The sequence below is a fragment of the Bombina bombina genome, chromosome 4, assembly GCF_027579735.1.
Source record: "Bombina bombina isolate aBomBom1 chromosome 4, aBomBom1.pri, whole genome shotgun sequence".
Classification (NCBI taxonomy): Eukaryota; Metazoa; Chordata; class Amphibia; order Anura; family Bombinatoridae; genus Bombina; species Bombina bombina.
Window position 1 is genome coordinate 330,976,015 of NC_069502.1, and position 19,173 is coordinate 330,995,187.

At 39.3% G+C, this 19,173-nt stretch overlaps 1 protein-coding gene across 1 annotated transcript in view; it reads left to right on the top strand.

Annotated features, from left to right (window-relative positions):
• The window catches only part of LOC128656254 (neprilysin-like), a 302,039-nt gene that overhangs the window by 161,611 nt on the left and 121,255 nt on the right, over positions 1-19,173 (top strand). The window contains exons 14-15 of the mRNA XM_053710071.1: positions 1,817-1,915; positions 16,999-17,076. Coding sequence (XP_053566046.1) covers positions 1,817-1,915; positions 16,999-17,076 — 177 coding nt within the window. The remainder of the gene's footprint in view (positions 1-1,816; positions 1,916-16,998; positions 17,077-19,173) is intronic.

Below are 19,173 nucleotides of genomic sequence, written 5' to 3' on the forward strand. Positions count from 1 at the left end.
GCAAATTAGATAATAGAAGCCATTTGGAAAGCTGTTGAAAATTGTATGCTCTATCTGAATAATAAAATATATTATTTTGTTTTTCATGTCCCTTTAACTTACCTTATTCATTTTTAATAAAGATTTTAACTATTTTTTTTCACACCTTTTTCTCCATTGACATCTATGGGGGAATAGGTGAACATGTAGGCGATATTCTAACTTCGACTTTTCGCACTTGTCAGGTTAGCGCAAGAGTGAAAACAGTTTACTTACAACTCGTAATATGAGCGCAACCCGACAAGTGCAAAATGCTTACTTCTAGCACAATTTATGCTCGAGTGGAAGTGTTAAAGGAACAGTCTACACCAGAATTTGTATTGTTTAAAAAGATAGATAATCCCTTTATTACACATTCCCTAGTTTTGCATAACTAACACAGTTATATAAATACACTTTTTACTTCTGTGATTACCTTGTATCTAAGCCTCTGCAAACTGCACCCTTATTTCAGTTCTTTTGACAGACATCCATTTTAGCCAATCAGAGCTGGCTCACCTGAACTCCACGTGCGTGAGCACAGTGTTATCTATATGACACACATGAACTAACACCCTCTAGTGGTGAAAAACTGTCAAAATGCCCTGAGAGAAGTGGCGGCCTTCAAGGACTTAGAAATTAGCATATGAACATCCTAGGTTTAGCTTTCAACTAAGAATACCAAGAGAACAAAGCAAAATTGGTGATAAAAGTAAATTGGAAAATTGTTTAAAATTACATTCTCTATCTGAATCATAAAAGTTTATATTGGACTAGACTGTCCCTTTAATTTGAGTTTAACTCGTAATCAGGCCATTAGTATTCTTAAGGAACATTATTGACATTTTAAATATAAAATATTAAAGTAAAATTAATATAATTATTTTAAAAAGTATTAAATATACTGTGAAATATTCTAAATAATCCATAAATCATAAATCATATCTATATATTTTACAGTATGTTTAATAATTGTTATTGTTTTCATGTGCTCTAACCTGACCGCATTAAAATCTAAATTGAGAAACATGATGTGCAAAGCACATATTTTACATTACTATGTTCTTCACGTAGAAAATCTTGTATTATTTAATATTAAATATATATTTCTATATATATCTGATATGGTTCATGTAAAATACATATATATGCCTATATAGCTTTTTATCAATATATATGAATATGTATTTGAGAATAAATAGAATGTATTCTGCTATGTGAAGAATATTGGAATGTCGAGTTTAGCGTTCTTGAATATATGCCGTCGGGAAGAGCAAGTATTCCATGGGAGAAGAAGTAAACGTGGTCACGATAATTTTTTGTGCACATTGGGATTCTGCTTACTCAAAAACAATTTACTTTCAACTTGTAATACGAGAGCTATCCGATGCATGCAAAAAGCCTCCGTCTAGCAGAGTTAACGCACAAGCAGGAGCATTAATTTGTACTCCACTCGTAGTCTAGCCCTTGGTATGCTCAACTAAATGTAATTTACTACTGGCGGAAAAAGTGGATGCTACATTTGGTGACATGAGCAAATCTCTCTAAATTACAAATCATGTTTAGGAAACAGCATTGTCTTTTATCACTGACAAAGATCTCCTATTGTATAGCTACGGGAATTTTAAAATACACCTGGAGATTGCTTATATTGTTACTATTAAAATGGTGCACATGGTACAAAGAAGCTTCATGTAATAATGGGCTATTCACAAAACGTTCTTGGTTATGAAACAAATACAATAAAACAGGCACCCTAACCCATTGCCCTAAAAACCTACTTTCTTTTATGTTACAGGTTAAAGACCTCATCGCAGAGCTTCGTAAGGCATTCTTAAAAATGCTGGATGAAAATAAGTGGATGGATGACAAGACAAGAAAAAGAGCAATAATGAAGGTTTGAAACACAATTAATATTAGGCTGTATTATGTCAGTTAAGTTTCACTTGAAGTTACATTGACAAGGATACATAGATAAGAACCAGAAACCAAATGTTTTCCATATGTACCCCAGCTAAAAAAAAAAAACAGTTCGCTTACATAATGGTAACTCTAACTGCTTCCATAACTTTCCTTTTGAGCAGTTGCAATTAATTAGTAGGTATTTAAAAAAAGTAGCAGCGCTATACAAATGCTTGGGTACTAAGAATATATAAACCTTAGAGTTTAATCCTTCAAAGGTTGGCAATTGTATTGTATAAAAACTAATTGCATAGACAAATTACTTCTGTTTATGATTTTATATATGTATTTATCTATTATAATTCTGATGTGGCTTGTTAATCTGAAGTTTTTAAATAGTTTTTGACAGCACTTTTATATTTTATTTGTTTATATAGTAATAGAGGTTTTATGAGTAAAGTGTTTTAAGATTGTTTATGCACCTCAGAATATTACTAAATATAAAGGAATAGATCATTTATAAGCAACAAGGCTGTTTTCAAAAATTGATGATGATGCCTGTGATTTTAGACCACCTTAATGAGACTAAGAATTAAACCATCTTAAAAGAAATTTAAGTATTTCAATCAATAAAATGATCAAAGGATTATTCAATGAGAGGATGTGATAGGGTTTAAATATATAAGAGCAGTGGTATTTTAATCATGTCTTGACAAAGCCCAGTAGGGTGAAACATGTTGACAGGATACAAATAACGCCTAGCTATTGAAATTGTTAAGGACACCCACCATGAGGAGCCTACATATGGGTGAAGGGAGGTGTGATATAATGTGGAGATATTTTCACCATGTAACACCTTTGGGTGTACGGATCAACAAATTAAGTTTAATTTAAAGACTGTAATTAATTATTGGTCAATAGTCTTTGCTAGTAACCTGTGCACCAAATAGTGGTCAAGACAACTCCCCCTGTGACACGAAGATGGGTTATGTGACCAGCAGTTAGGAACAGATGCCGGTAGGCGCTAGACCAAAAAGATCTGCACGTAGGTATGTGTGCAATTTACAGTGGGAAACTGACAATATGATAACACTGAAAAAAAAGTAAGAACGTTTACATGAGCTCACAGTGTGGATTATATGATCTGAAAATACCAAAGAACATAGAGTGCATAATGAGAGAACTTATTAACAGTCTTATTTAAGACATATTTTATATACCACACAAGGCTTATGAGAGTGTGAAAGCTGAGACTTCTGTCAAAGTAGATATATTGTACAGTATACCACAAGGTTGCATTAGATTTGGGTTTATTAATCACAGATTTTTATTTGCTATTTTGACTTCTTAATTTAGGATTTTAATATTTATGTAATGTATTTATGTATGTGTGGATATCCAGAGAGTGTATAATATTCTTAATAAGGGAGACATCCCTAATAGTTTATTATATACTAGTCCTAAAGTACGTGTACACAGGCTATTTTCTGCAGTGCAGCAGTCCCACCCGCCTGACCACACCCTGGCCATGCCTGCTCCCGTCCGGTCCCCCCCACGCCCGTCCACTCCCACCCACCCACCCTTTCTGCTGTCTGATCCTCATGGCCTTGACTGATGCTTTCTTATGGCCAGGTATGTTTGTCTCGCGCTGCAGTCTCTACTGTGCATGACTGCACTGGACAAACATACCTGGCCTTTTATAATATAGGATGTTATGATATAATTTCTATGCAATTCATTTTTAGACAATAAAAACATTTTTGGACCATTATATTGTTTTTTTTATATTCATATTTTCTATTTTTGAAGGATTAAACTCTAACGGCTAGATTTGGAGTTTTGTCGGTAACGACCCGAAAAACTAACGCCGGCTTTTTTCTGGCCGCACCATAAAAATAACTCTGGTATTGAGAGTCCACAGAATGGCTGCGTTAGGCTCCAAAAAAGGAGCGTAGAGCATTTTTAACGCAGCTTCAACTCTCGATACCAGAGTTGCTTACGCAAGCGGCCAGCCTCAAAAACGTGCTCATGCACGATTCCTCCATAGGAAACAATGGGGCTGTTTGAGCTGAAAAAAAACCAAACACCTGGAAAAAAGCCGCGACCAGCTCCTAACGCAGCCCCATTGTTTGCTATGTGGTAACCCTTCCTACGTCTGCACTTAACACTCTAACATGTACCCCGAGTCTAAACACCCCTAACCTTACACTTATTAACCCCTAATCTGCCGCCCCCCCTATCGCTGACCCCTGCATATTATTATTAACCCCTAATCTGCCGCTCCGTAAACCGCTGCTACTTACATTATCCCTATGTACCCCTAATCTGCTTCCCTAACATCGCCCACACCTATATTATATTTAATAACCCCTAATCTGCCCCCCACAACGTCGCCTCCACCTGCCTACACTTATTAACCCCTAATCTGCCGACCGGACCTGAGTGCTACTATGATAAAGTTATTAACCCCTTATCCGCCTCACTAACCCTATAATAAATAGTATTAACCCCTAATCTGCCCTCCCTAACATTGCCGACACCTAACTTCAATTATTAACCCCTAATCTGCCGACTGGAGCTCACCGCTACTCTAATAAATGTATTAACCCCTAAAGCTAAGTCTAACCCTAACACTAACACCCCCCTAAGTTAAATATAATTTACATCTAACGAAATTAATTAACTCTTATTAAATAAATTATTCCTATTTAAAGATAAATACTTACCTGTAAAATAAATCCTAATATAGCTACAATATAAATTATAATTATATTATAGCTATTTTAGGATTAATATTTATTTTACAGGTAACTTTGTATTTATTTTAACCAGGTACAATAGCTATTAAATAGTTAAGAACTATTTAATAGCTAAAATAGTTAAAATAATTACAAAATTACCTGTAAAATAAATACTAACCTAAGTTACAATTAAACCTAACACTACACTATCAATAAATTAATTAAATAAACTACCTACAATTACCTACAATTAACCTAACACTACACTATCAATAAATTAATTAAATACAATTGCTACAAATAAATACAATTAAATAAACTAGCTAAAGTACAAAAAATAAAAAAGAACTAAGTTACAAAAAATAAAAAAATATTTACAAACATAAGAAAAATATTACAACAATTTTAAACTAATTACACCTACTCTAAGCCCCCTAATAAAATAACAAAGCCCCCAAAATAAAAAAATGCCCTACCCTATTCTAAATTACTAAAGTTCAAAGCTCTTTAACCTTACCAGCCCTGAACAGGGCCCTTTGCGGGGCATGCCCCAAGAAGTTCAGCTCTTTTGCCTGTAAAAAAAAACATACAATACCCCCCCAACATTACAACCCACCACCCACATACCCCTAATCTAACCAGAACCCCCCTTAAATAAACCTAACACTAAGCCCCTGAAGATCTTCCTACCTTATCTTCACCCTGCCAGGTTCACCGATCCGTCCTGAAGAGCTCCTCCGATGTCCTGATCCAAGCCCAAGCGGGGGGCTGAAGAGGTCCATGATCCGGCTGAAGTCTTCATCCAAGCGGGAGCTGAAGAGGTCCATGATCCGGATGAAGTCTTCATCCAAGCGGGAGCTGAAGAGGTCCATGATCCGGATGAAGTCTTCTATCAACTGCATCTTCAATCTTCTTTCTTCCGGATCCATCTTGCAGACCTCCGACACGGAACATCCTCTTCTCCCGACGCCTACTAGCCGAATGACGGTTCCTTTAAGGGACGTCATCCAAGATGGCGTCCCTCGAATTCCGATTGGCTGATCGGAATTAAGGTAGGAATATTCTGATTGACTGATGGAATCAGCCAATCAGAATCAAGTTCAATCCGATTGGCTGATCCAATCAGCCAATCAGATTGAGCTCGCATTCTATTGGCTGTTCCGATCAAGATGGATCCGGAAGATTGAAGATGCAGTTGATAGAAGACTTCATCCGGATCATGGACCTCTTCAGCTCCCGCTTGGATGAAGACTTCAGCCGGATCATGGACCTCTTCAGCCCCCCGCTTGGGCTTGGATCAGGACATCGGAGGAGCTCTTTAGGACGGATCGGTGAACCTGGCAGGGTGAAGATAAGGTAGGAAGATCTTCAGGGGCTTAGTGTTAGGTTTATTTAAGGGGGGTTTGGGTTAGATTAGGGGTATGTGGGTGGTGGGTTGTAATGTTGGGGGGGGGGGTATTGTATGTTTTTTTTTACAGGCAAAAGAGCTGAACTTCTTGGGGCATGCCCCGCAAAGGGCCCTGTTCAGGGCTGGTAAGGTTAAAGAGCTTTGAACTTTAGTAATTTAGAATAGGGTAGGGCATTTTTTTATTTTGGGGGGCTTTGTTATTTTATTAGGGGGCTTAGAGTAGGTGTAATTAGTTTAAAATTGTCGTAATATTTTTCTTATGTTTGTAAATATTTTTTTATTTTTTGTAACTTAGTTCTTTTTTATTTTTTGTACTTTAGCTAGTTTATTTAATTGTATTTATTTGTAGGATTTGTATTTAATTAATTTATTGATAGTGTAGTGTTAGGTTAATTGTAGGTAATTGTAGGTAGTTTATTTAATTAATTTATTGATAGTGTAGTGTTAGGTTTAATTGTAACTTAGGTTAGGATTTATTTTACAGGTAATTTTGTAATTATTTTAACTATTTTAGCTATTAAATAGTTCTTAACTATTTAATAGCTATTGTACCTGGTTAAAATAAATACAAAGTTACCTGTAAAATAAATATTAATCCTAAAATAGCTATAATATAATTATAATTTATATTGTAGCTATATTAGGATTTATTTTACAGGTAAGTATTTATCTTTAAATAGGAATAATTTATTTAATAAGAGTTAATTAATTTCGTTAGATGTAAATTATATTTAATTTAGGGGGGTGTTAGTGTTAGGGTTAGACTTAGCTTTAGGGGTTAATACATTTATTAGAGTAGCGGTGAGCTCCAGTCGGCAGATTAGGGGTTAATAATTGAAGTTAGGTGTCGGCGATGTTAGGGAGGGCAGATTAGGGGTTAATACTATTTATTATAGGGTTAGTGAGGCGGATTAGGGGTTAATAACTTTATTATAGTAGCGCTCAGGTCCGGTCGGCAGATTAGGGGTTAATAAGTGTAGGCAGGTGGAGGCGACGTTGAGGGGGGCAGATTAGGGGTTAATAAATATAATATAGGGGTCGGCGGTGTTAGGGGCAGCAGATTAGGGGTACATAAGGATAACGTAGAAGGCGGCGCTTTGCGGTCAGCAGTTTAGGGGTTAATAAGTGTAGGCAGATGGAGGCGACGTTGAGGGGGGCAGATTAGGGGTTAATAAATATAATACAGGGGTCGGCGGTGTTAGGGGGAGCAGATTAGGGGTACATAAGGATAACGTAGGTGGCGGTCGGCAGATTAGGGGTTAAAAAAATTATTCGAGTGTCGGCAATGTGGGGGGACCTCGGTTTAGGGGTACATAGGTAGTTTATGGGTGTTAGTGTACTTTAGAGTACAGTAGTTAAGAGCTTTAGAAACCGGCGTTAGCCCAGAAAGCTCTTAACTACTGACTTTTTTCCTGCGGCTGGAGTTTTGTCGTTAGATTTCTAACGCTCACTTCAGACACGACTCTAAATACCGGAGTTAGAAAAATCCCATTGAAAAGATAGGATACGCAATTGACGTAAGGGGATCTGCGGTATGGAAAAGTCGCGGCTGAAAAGTGAGCGTTAGACCCTATTTTGAGTGACTCCAAATACCGGCGGTAGCCTAAAACCAGCGTTAGGAGCCTCTAACGCTGATTTTCACGGCTAACGCCAAACTCCAAATCTAGGTCTAAGGTTGATATATTCTGAGAACCCATATGTATCCCAGACATTCTTGAATTACTGTTTTAATTTATACCACCTCTAATGAGAGTGCTACCTTTGTCTATGAACTTGTGAAACCTTCTTCTGGTGTTGTTTATTTTGTGAAAATACTTTATTTGTCATATTTATTGATGTAGGCCTAGGTTACAAGTTTAGCAAAAAAAATTAGCGTTATTGAGAACTAACTGCACTCAAGTTAAAATAGTGCTCCTTTGCTTATGCTCATATTGAGTAGCACACTTGCTCAACAGAGGACTCTGGTGGAAACATTTCTTGGGGCCCCAGTAATAATAATATATATGCTGCTCTGTGTAGTGATCTTGAGTATAGGTAGATAGATGGACCTACACTAATAAAATACTCCCTTGCATTAGGATTGTACACATTCTGCACATGCCTATGTATATACTGGCTGCTATGGCCCTCCTGGTGCCACTGCACCTGCTGAACCAACGGTATTTAGTTCCACCCCTGCTTGTATTACAAGTTGAAAATAAAAAGTGAGAGTCCAAGCGAAAGGTACACTAACATATGGAGATTGAAGAGTTCGGCCACGCTAACTCCCTTTCCCCATTAACGTATATGAAGCTCACTACAAAAGGCCTTTCTGGTTTTCACTCGCAGTAACCCAAGGGTGCACTAGGACCACTGCATTAAAGCTGAAGGTGCATTAAGAAATAATTTAAATACATTTGTTATTCACTTAGAAGAAAATGTTATTTTATATATAAATATATACATATAGATATAGATAGATAAAACACAATTTATTCTTACCTGATAAATACATTTCTTTCATGGTGATAAGAGTCCAAGATCCATTACTCCTGGGAAGTACTCTTCCTTACCACTAGGAGGAGGCAAAGATTCCAAAACCCCGAAAACTCTATAAAAACCCTTCCACCTCACAGGAACCTCAGTCTATTGTATAGCTTAGCAAAATGAATGAAATCCATAAAAGGAGCAGGGAAAACAATGTGCACAAAAAAGCAAAAAAACAACAACAACCCAGATAAAAACAGGATGGGGTCTCCTGGAGTTTCACCACCATGAAATAAATACATTTATCAGGTAAGCATAACATTTTTTTTATTATACTGGTGATTAGAAGTCCATGATCCATTACTCCTAGGAACTAGTACCCAAGATGTGGAGTCCACGAGTAATAACAAAAAAAGGGAGGTATCTAAGAAACATCTTTTTTTTCACTGAGAAACTAAATCCACAATCCCCCAAAAGAACCTAAAAGGGCAATAATAATACCAAAAAGACATGAAATAAAATAACCTGAGACAACTGCCTGAAGAAAATCATAGTAAAGGCATCCTCAGAAGAAGCAAAAACTTAAAAATAAAAAATATATGCAAGGAAGACCAAATAGCTTTCTAAAAAAATTGATCCACTGAAAGAAAACAACAATCAGAAATACAAGAAAAGTCAACTGGACTGGAAAGAAAGAACAGAAAGCCATGTGGGTGGAGGCTAAACTGCCTACAAGAAAACAAAATAAATCAAAGCTTCAACCAAGAAGCCAAATAAATAGCAGAAAAAACTTGAATGACACAGAACCAGCAAAAGGAACAAACTAAATCTTTGTCTGAAAACCTTAGTAGTGTCAACCTAACTACAAAGCTCAAACAGGAACCAAAACAAATAGGTCACTCAGAATAATTCTATGGCAATAAGACATAAGGAAGGAACAACAATGTCCCAACGTAAATAGTCAGAAAACATCACCTTATCCAAAATAAGAAAAGGAGTAAAGAAATAAAGAGCAGAAATTCTTCTATCAGAAAAATAGCTGAATTAAACAAAAAACTTCCAGAAAGAAGTTAATATCCACCGGAAGCAAAGGATTAAATGGAGAAACCTGCAATATCCTCAAGACCAAATTAAAAATTCCAAAGAGGAAAAATTGAAAATGAATAGGCTTAATTCTAGGTTACTCTAGGACTAAACCAAGAATGTCAGAAAGATTATCAATCTTTTTACGGAACATAACAAAAAAGGACAGAAAACTGACCTTTTAAAGAACTAACCTGAAAATATAGCCAGAAATCTGGAAAAAGACAGCCAATAAATAAAGACCTTACAGACTTTCAAATAACAGACAAACATGCCTAAAAAAGAAACTCAGAAATTGGATGAACAGTTCAAAGATAAAGAGTATAATCAATTCTATACCCAAGCCATGAAGTCAAGAGACCTAGAAGCCTAATAGAAAAAAATGGACATAAATAGAAGGTCTGTAAGCAAAGAAGCAGCCAATGAATGAAACTGGTCATCAGGACCAGATCTGTAAAACAAATACTGCAGGAATAAGCTGGAGTAAACATAAAACACCAAGGCCCCAAGTTATCAAGGTCTGTCGGACCTGATCCGACAGTGCGGATTAGGTCTGACAGACCTCGCTGAATACGGTGAGCAATATGCTCACCGTATTCAGCATTGCACCAGCAGCTCACAAGAGCTGCTGGTGCAAGGCTGCCCCCTGCAGACTCGCGGCCAATGGGCAGGGGGGTGTCAATCAACCCGATCATACTCGATCGGGTTGATTTCCGAGATGTCTGTCCGCCTGCTCAGAGCAGGCGGACAGGTTATGGAGCAGCTGTCTTTGTGACTGCTGCTTCATAACTGCTGTTTCTGGCGAGCCTGCAGGCTCGCCAGAAACGCGGGGCATCAAGCTCCATTCGAAGCTTGATAAATATGCCCCAATAGCTCTTCATGCAAAATTCTAACAATCACCATGGGAGAAAAACAGAGGTAGAAAAAATATTGGCTAATCAATATAACCAATGAACTTCCAGAACATACATAAACACAGTTCAAATATCCCTGGACTTACACATTATCTGGGAAAAATCAGACTGAACTAGGAATCTATCAGAAACATATCTGAGCAACACAATAAAAACTTCAGTCTGATAAAACATATATCCAGAAGAAGAGACCACTCTTCCAGGTGGAAAAAAAAACTGAAGATTGAGAAAAAAAACAGCTTCTCAGTTATATAGTCCTAGAATAAAAAAACAACAGAAATAAATTCCTGCACAGGAATTAATTTAAAATACTATCCTCATAAGTAGGGAAATACAAGGTATCCCCTGATGATTGACATAAGCTACAGATGTAACATAGTCCAATCTGAAAACAGAGAAAAGATTCTCCTCAAAAGAGGCCAACCCTAAAAGGCCCTGAATAATGCATGGAATTTAAAATATTAATAGGTAATTTCGGCTCCTGAGAAGACCAAACTCTATATTAAGCTTAAGCAACAGCCACCTCAGCAAAAAATATTACTGACAACTTGCTTGTAAATAAGCCCTCCTAAAGAATTATTATCACCTTCCAAGTAAAGGCCTATAAAGGAAAGACTATTTTCCAAACGAAAATAGAATATTTAGTCAGAAAAAAATGCAAAAAAATACTATAAGAGACTGGTGGTCCAAAATTATCTAAGTTTTATGAGAACTGATTTCTCTTTTCTAAAGCAAAAATATAGTATAGTTTGTTTTAAAAAAAACAACAAAAAAACTAGCTCATAAATAAATATAGGGCAAAACAAAAAGATTTTTTTTTTAGTAAGAAGTGATCGATCTAAAAGAAATTTCCTGTCTGTGCGCATTTTTATAGCAGCAAAGAAGACTGGGCTGTCTAGTGTTTTCATCTTATGTGGATAGCTGGGAAATCCTGTTATTTCATTTTACTGTTTTGAATCAAGAATTTATATCTGCATGGAGTAAAACCAAGAAAAAAACATAATAGAAGCTTTTCACTATTTCTCTATGATAGTGTGTTAATTAAGGAAAAGGTTGATGTGTAAAATCTGAAAGCAAGTGTCAGGGTTTTTTCCCTGTTTTGTTTGCCATGTACTGCTGGCAGCCATTTTACTCACCTCTCTTGCTGACTCTGGTGCATACTGTGTGATGCTGTTCATTTCCTGTACTTCCTTTTATGGCCAGACTAGTGTACATCATCCGTGTGAGACAGGATGCAGTCTCAGAATTGTGATGTCATCACTTATTCAGTATGCTTTGCCCTTATGTTGTCTCAGACCTGTTTGTGAGAGCTCCGGTGTATTACCTGGCTGTCTGACGTCCCTCCTGGTTCCTGATCTCTGGCTTGTTCCTGACTTTGCTGTTCTCCTTGTACCTGATTCCGGCTCGTCTGACTACTCGCTTTGGCTCCTGACTCAGCTCATCTGACTACCAGCTCTGGTTTTGATTCCTGGCTTGTTATTTGACTTGTGGACTTTTTATTGTTTTTTGCTATTAATAAAGGTGTGATTATTTTTGCACTTCTTGTTTCAGTCTGTTTCCTGGCATCCTGACATTACACAAGGGCCATGAATCCTGATGGTGCTAAAAATTCATCTTTACCTGCCATAATTTCCAGGATGGATGAACAGGATCACCGCTTGGATCAATTTGCACTAGCCCTGCTGACTCGCACTGCACATTTGGACCAAATTGTCCCGCAAGTTATGGCTGCTCCTGTTTCCGCTGCTGCACCTAGTCCTACCAGGAGCATGTCCGGTTCTGCACCTCTACCTCAGTGTTATGGAGGCGATCCTAATCAGTGCAGAGGGTTTTTGAACCAGGTGGGCATTTACTTTGAGATGTTACCTCAGGCGTTTCCCTCTGACAGAGCTAAGGTGGGATTTCTCATCTCGTTACTCTGACACACCTCTTGCCTGGGCTAATCCCTTGAGGGAGACTAATAAACATGTGATTTCAAATTACCCTGAATTTGTGGCCTCCTTTCGATGGGTATTTGATGCTTTGGCTAGCTCCTCCTCTGCTGCTAAATGACTCATGTCCATTCAGCAAGGTACAAGATCTGTTGCTCAGTATGCCAAAGAGTTCCGTACGCTTGTCGCAGAGGTAGGTTGGAACAATGAAGCCCTTGTTGCCGCCTTCTTTCATGTGCTCTCTGATGCGATTAAAGACGAAGTTGCTGCCAGAGATTTACCAGAAGATCTCAAGGCATTGGTGTCTTTTTTGATCCTAATTGACATCAGACTAAGTGAGAGGCCCTCTTTCAAGGAGCGTTTGAGGAAGCCTCCTGTTCCATTGTATCCTACATGTTCATTCCCACCCATGCCTCCCTTTCCTCCCACGCTTCCTGGTCCAGAGTCACCAGGTACTGCTGAGCCGATGCAGTTGGGATTTACATGTCTCTCCGTGGCGGAGAGGGGCTTTAGGAGGAGGGAGGGATTCCGCCTCTATTGTGGGTTACAGGGCCACCTTTTGAAGTCTTGTCCTACATGGCCGGGAAACGCTCACACCTAAGGTCCTGTTGGGGGCAGACCATGGGTGGTTTATCCTTGTCCCCAGAACTGCTAAAGGAGAAACCTTTGGTCACGGTTGTCCTTTTCTGGGTGGACTCCTTCATAGTCACCCAGGCTCTTGTTGACTCCGGTGCTGCGGGCTATTTCATTAACAGTGCTTTTGTATCAAAGCACTCCTGTTTTGCCTTGGTCCGTTCCGCTTGCTATTGAGGATAATTGATGGTAGGCCCCTTCAGCCCGCACTCGTTACTCATGAAACTGCTCTGTTATCGATGGCTATTGGGGCTCTCCATTTTGAAACCCTCCAGTTCTAGGTGATAAACTCTCCAGATTTTCCGGTTGTTCTGGGTTATCCCTGGCTCCAAAAGCACAATCCCAGTCTCAACTCCACTTGTCTTCGCAAACCAGTTAAAGTCTTGTTCACTTCTTCGGTATCTCAATCGCCAGAGGAGTACCGAGAGCTCCTAGACGTTTTTGACAAGGTGTGTGCCGGTACGTTGCCTCCTCACTGGTCTTACCATTGTGCCATAGACCTGCAACCCGGAGCCATTCCTCCACAGGGCCGGGTTTACCCTCAGTCTTTTGCGGAGAATTGTGCTATGGAGGAGTATGCTGCCGATGCTCTGTCGCGGGGGATCATCCACAATCCTGCTCTCCTGCAGGGGCTGGCTTCTTCTTTGTGAAGAAAAAGTGTGGCGAGTTAAGACCATGCATCGATTTTAGGGGTCTTAATCATCTTAACATTAAGAATGCTTACCCTATTCCGCTCATTATAGAACTCTTTGACCGCCTTTAAGGGAGCTACGGTCTTTACTAAACTTGATTTGAGAGGAGCGTACAATCTCGTTAGGATCAAGGAGGGCCACAAATGGAAAACAGCATTTAACACCAGGAGCAGGCATTATGAGTATCTTGTAATGCCCTTTGGCCTATGTAATGCTCCTGCTGTTTTCCAGGAATGTATTAATGATTTCCTATGAGATATGTTGCAACAGTGTGTTGTGGTGTACTTGGACGACATCCTCATACACTCACCCACACTTGAGGCTCATCGTTCTGATGTTACACAGGTTCTTCAGAGACTACGTGAGAATGGCCTGTTTCCTAAACTCGAGAAATATGAGTTCCATCAGACTTAAGTAACCTTCCTAGGTTATGTTATCTCCGTTGCAAGGTTCTCCATGGATCCTGACAAGTTATCTGCAGTTCTGCAGTGGTCTCACCCAGTTGGTCTTCGGTCTATTCAACATTTTTTGGGGTTTGCCAATTACTATAGAAAGTTTATTAAAAACTTTTCTTCCTTAGTCAAAACTATCACAGACATGACCCGTAAAGAGAATGATCCACTCCATTGGTCACCTACTGCCATTAAGGCCTTTGCTACTCTTAAGGCTGCCTTTGCTGCCGCTCCAGTTCTGGCTCATCCTAACCCTGTCCTGCCTTTTGTTCTTGAGGTCTATGCATCTGAGACTGGAATAGGTGCCCTCTTGTCTCAACGTCCTACGCCTGACGGTTCCTTGCATTCATGTGGTTTCTTCTCTAAGAAATTGTCTCCAGCGGAGTGCAATTATGAAATTGGCGACAGGGAATTACTGGCCATAATTTTGGCACTCAAGGAATGGAGGCATCTTCTTGAGGGTACTAGCGTGCCAGCGCTCATTCTTACTGACCACAAGAATTTAACTTATCTATCTGAAGCAAAACTTTTGTCGCCCTGACAGGCCAGATGAGCGCTATTTTTGTCTTGGTTTAATTATATGGTCTCCTGCCTGGTAGTAAGAATGTTAGGGCTGATGCCCTCTCCCGACAATTTTCCCCTCTATCCAAGGTGGTGTCTGTACCTACTCCAGTTATGCCTCCTGACCATATTTTGGCTACCATACATACTAATTTGACTTCTCCCTTGGGGGAGGAGATCCTGGCTGCACAAACCAATGCATCTCCTGAGAAACCTTGTGGTAAGTGTTTTGTTCCTTCGAACTAAACTTTTGCACACTTACCACTATCCAAAAGCCGCAGGTCACCCAGGCAAGAACCAAATGATTTGGTCTGTCACTCGACAATTATGGTGGCCAGGTCTTCGTTCTGATGTTGCTGCATATGTTGCCTCCTGCTCAGTTTGTGCACAGAATAAGACTCCTCGACATCTTCCTGTGGGTCTTCTTCAACCTATTGCTAATGGTGAGCGTCCTTGGACACATCTTTCCATGGACTTCATTGTCAAGCTCCCTGTTTCCAATGGCAATACTGTTATCCTTATGATGGTTGACCTTTTTTCTAAAATGTCACATTGCATTCCCTTGAAATAGTTGCCTACCGCTCAGAAGCTTGCTTCAATTTTTGCCTGGGAGGTCTTCCGTTTACATGGGTTAACCAAGGAGATAGTGTCGGACCGGGGTAGCCAGTTTGTCTCCAGATTTTGGCATTCCTTTTGTGCTCAAATGGGGATCCAGCTTCCCTTCTCCTCGGCATATCACCCTCAATCCAATGGGGCTGCCGAACGGTCTAATCAAGCTCTGGAACAGTTCCTCCATTGCTATGTCTCAGATCACCACAATAATTGGTCTGAACTGTTACCTTGGGCAGAGTTTGCTCATAATAGTGCTATTAATGCTTCCTCCAAGTTATCCCCGTTCATAGCGAATTATGGGTTTCAACCATCCTTGTTACCCCAATTCATTCATGTCTCAGGGTATTCCGACTTTGGAGGAGCATCTCCGGCAACTCCGTTCCACGTGGGTGCAGATTCAGGATTGCCTTCATTGTTCTATGCAGCGCCAAAAGTTCCAGGCTGATCGTAGGTGTCTGCCCGCGCCTTCCTACCAGGTTAGTGAGAGAGTTTGGCTGTCCTCCCGCAACTTGAATCTTCATGTTCTTTCCAATAAACTGTTGGTCCTTTTCGAATACTCCGACGGGTTAATCCTGTCGCCTACGCTCTTGACTTTCCTCCTGCAATGCGCATCTCCAATGTTTTTCATGTCTCCCTCTTGAAACCATTGGTTTGTAATCGGTTTACCACTGTGTTGCCTTGTCCCCATCCTATCTTTGTTGACAACCATGAGGAGTATGAGGTCAGCAGCATTATTGACTCTCGTATGTCCAGGGGCCGCATACAGTATTTGGTTCACTGGAGGGGCTATGATCCAGAGGAGCGTTCATGGGTTCCCTTCTCTGATGTTCATGCTCCCGCCCTCCTCCGTGCCTTCCATGCCCGTTTCCCCAATAAGCCTTTTGTCCTCCCACGGGGGAGGGGTCGTTGAGGGGAGGGTACTGTCAGGGATTTTTCCCTGTTGTGTTTGCCATGTGCTGCTGGCAGCCATTTTACTCACCTCTCTTGCTGACTCTGGTGCATACTGTGTGATGCTGTTCATTTCCTGCACTTCCTTTTATGGCCAGACTGGTGTACATCATCCGTGTGAGACAGGATGCAGTCTCAGAATTGTGATGTCATCACTTATTATTTAAAGGGCCTCTTTTCAGTATGCTTTGCCCTTGCATTGTCTCAAACCTGTTTGTGAGAGCTCCTGTGTATTACCTGGCTGTTTGACGTCCCTCCTGGTTCCTGATCTCTGGCTTGTTCCTGACACTGCTGTTCTCCTTGTTCCTGATTCCGTCTCGTCTGACTACTCACTTTGGCTTCTGACTCCGCTCGTCTGACTACCAGCTCTGGTTTTGATTCCTGGCTTGTTATTTGACTTGTGGACTTTTTATTATATTTTGCTATTAATAAAGGTGTGATTATTTTTGCACTTCTCGTTTCAGTCTGTTTCAGTCAGTTTCCTGGCACCCGGACAGCAAGATATTCAATCAGTATCATTACTACATGTATATCATCAAGTTATGTTTGTTTTCTATTTAAATGAGCTATCATAATAGCAAAATATCCATCAATGTTTAAGTAATTATTTATGTTTAACTTTATTATTTCTTCTTAGGCTTCAAAAGTACAAGAACATATTGGTTACCCTGATGAAATTATGAATGATGACTCACTGAATGAAATATATAGAGAGGTAAGATAATATATACAAACTCTATTAAATCTAAAAATGCATTTAAAACGTATAAAGATCATTCTGGAGGATTTCTTTCTGCATGTAGAAACAAACTCCGGATTGCTAAACTTTCTGCTGAAAGTTGCCTACACTAAATAAAGAAAACTGTAAACACTATTAACATTATTTTTTTTTTCAAAAGTAATCTAGGATGTTGTGCAGGGTGTCAAATTGATATGTAAGCCTTTTTACTTTACAGTTACCCAGAATTCATGTGAGCTGGAGAAAGACCTTATTGGAGAAAATTATTATTAGCGACAAAGTACCTAAGTCATTAATTGACCTGTCTCTGCTCACTCAGGGGATATTCTTAAATGGATAGTAAATTCATAATATTATGTATGTGAGCAATTAAGTGCTGTGTAGCAGCAACAGCAACACAAAAAGGTTTAAACCCCTTAAGGACCGGGCATTTCAGACAAAAGGTTCCCCAAAAGACCAGAGCATTTTTAGCATTTTTGCCATCACTACATTTAAACAGAAATAGAGCCTTTTTTATATTTACCAATTTATATTTATTCAAAACTATATATATATTTTTTTTTAGTAGACAACCCAAAGTATTGATCTAGGCCCATTTTGGTATATTTCATGCCACCATTTTACCGCCAAATACGATCAAATAAAAAATATTGTTAACTTTTTCACAATTTTAAGTTTCTCACTGAAATTATTTACAAACAGCTTGTGCAACCATGGCACAAATGGTTGTAAATGCTTCTCTGGGATCACCTTTGTTCAGAAATAGTAGACATATATGGCTTTGGCATTGATTTTTGGTAATTAGAAGGCCGCTAAATGCCACTGCACACCACACTTGTATTATGCCCAGCAGTGAAGGGTTAATTAGGTAGCTTGTAGGGTTAATTTTAGCTTTAGTGTATAGGTTACCCTCCCACCTGATGCATCCCACCCCTTGATCCCCCCTAATCCCTCTCAAACAGCTATTTTCCCTTCCCACCCCATAATGGTCACGCCCATCTCAAGTACTGGCACACTAAAGTACTGGCAGACTAAAATAAAAAATATATATTTTTTATATATATTTTCTGCAGTGTAGGATCCCCCAACCTCCCTGATCCCCCCAAACAGCTCTCTAACCCTCCCCCTCTACCTATTAGCCACCATCTTAGGTACTGGCAGCTGTCTGCCAGTACTCAGTTTGCCTTCATTTTGATTTATTTTACACCACCCCTCATTACCATACACCACTCCCCCTCCCTGATCCCTTTCCCTCAACAGATCCCACAAAGGATCCCCCTTATTGCCCCTCCTTCCCCCTCACTGATGCAATTTTTTACCCAATATGTACAAAAACATTCCCACAATTAAATCACAAATAAAAAAAACTAACAAATTAAAGAAACATATTAAAGAAACAAATGTAAATCATAGTCTTTATTTGAACATACTGGTTGTAGAGTCCCTCATTTTTGAATCCACCACACACCTCTCTTTTTTAAACATCAATTCCCTATCCCCTCCTCTACTTAATTTGGGGATATGGTCAATGATTTGAAATCTTAGTTGGCTTACTGTATGTCCTACAGTGGTGAAGTGAGCTGACACTGGAAGAGACATATCTTTATTTCAGATACTAGACTTGTGGGCACTGATCCTATCCTTTAGGGGGTGGATGGTCTCCCCTACATAACCCCGCCCACATGGGCATTTCAGTAAATATATCACAAACAATGCCAAATAAAGGGTCATACCCATGTCTAAATTGTGCCCGACGTAATTCAATATATTACACAAACTAAAGGAAAAGGGAGATTAATGGGTTCTATACCTGTGATACTGAGTATGTGACATATTTACTAAAATGCCCATGTGGGCAGGGTTATGTGGGGGAGACCATATCAGAGGTAAAGACATGTCTCTTCCATTGTAATACAAAGGGAGTGGGAAAGAGAAAGAGGAGAGGGAGAATCGCACCACTGGGAAAGAGATGTCCACCTTATAAGTAATTAATATTAGTAATAACAATATTACTTATGTATTAGGTGCTGTACACTAAAGAAACTATGGGGAAAGAAGGTCAAAAGCCTACAA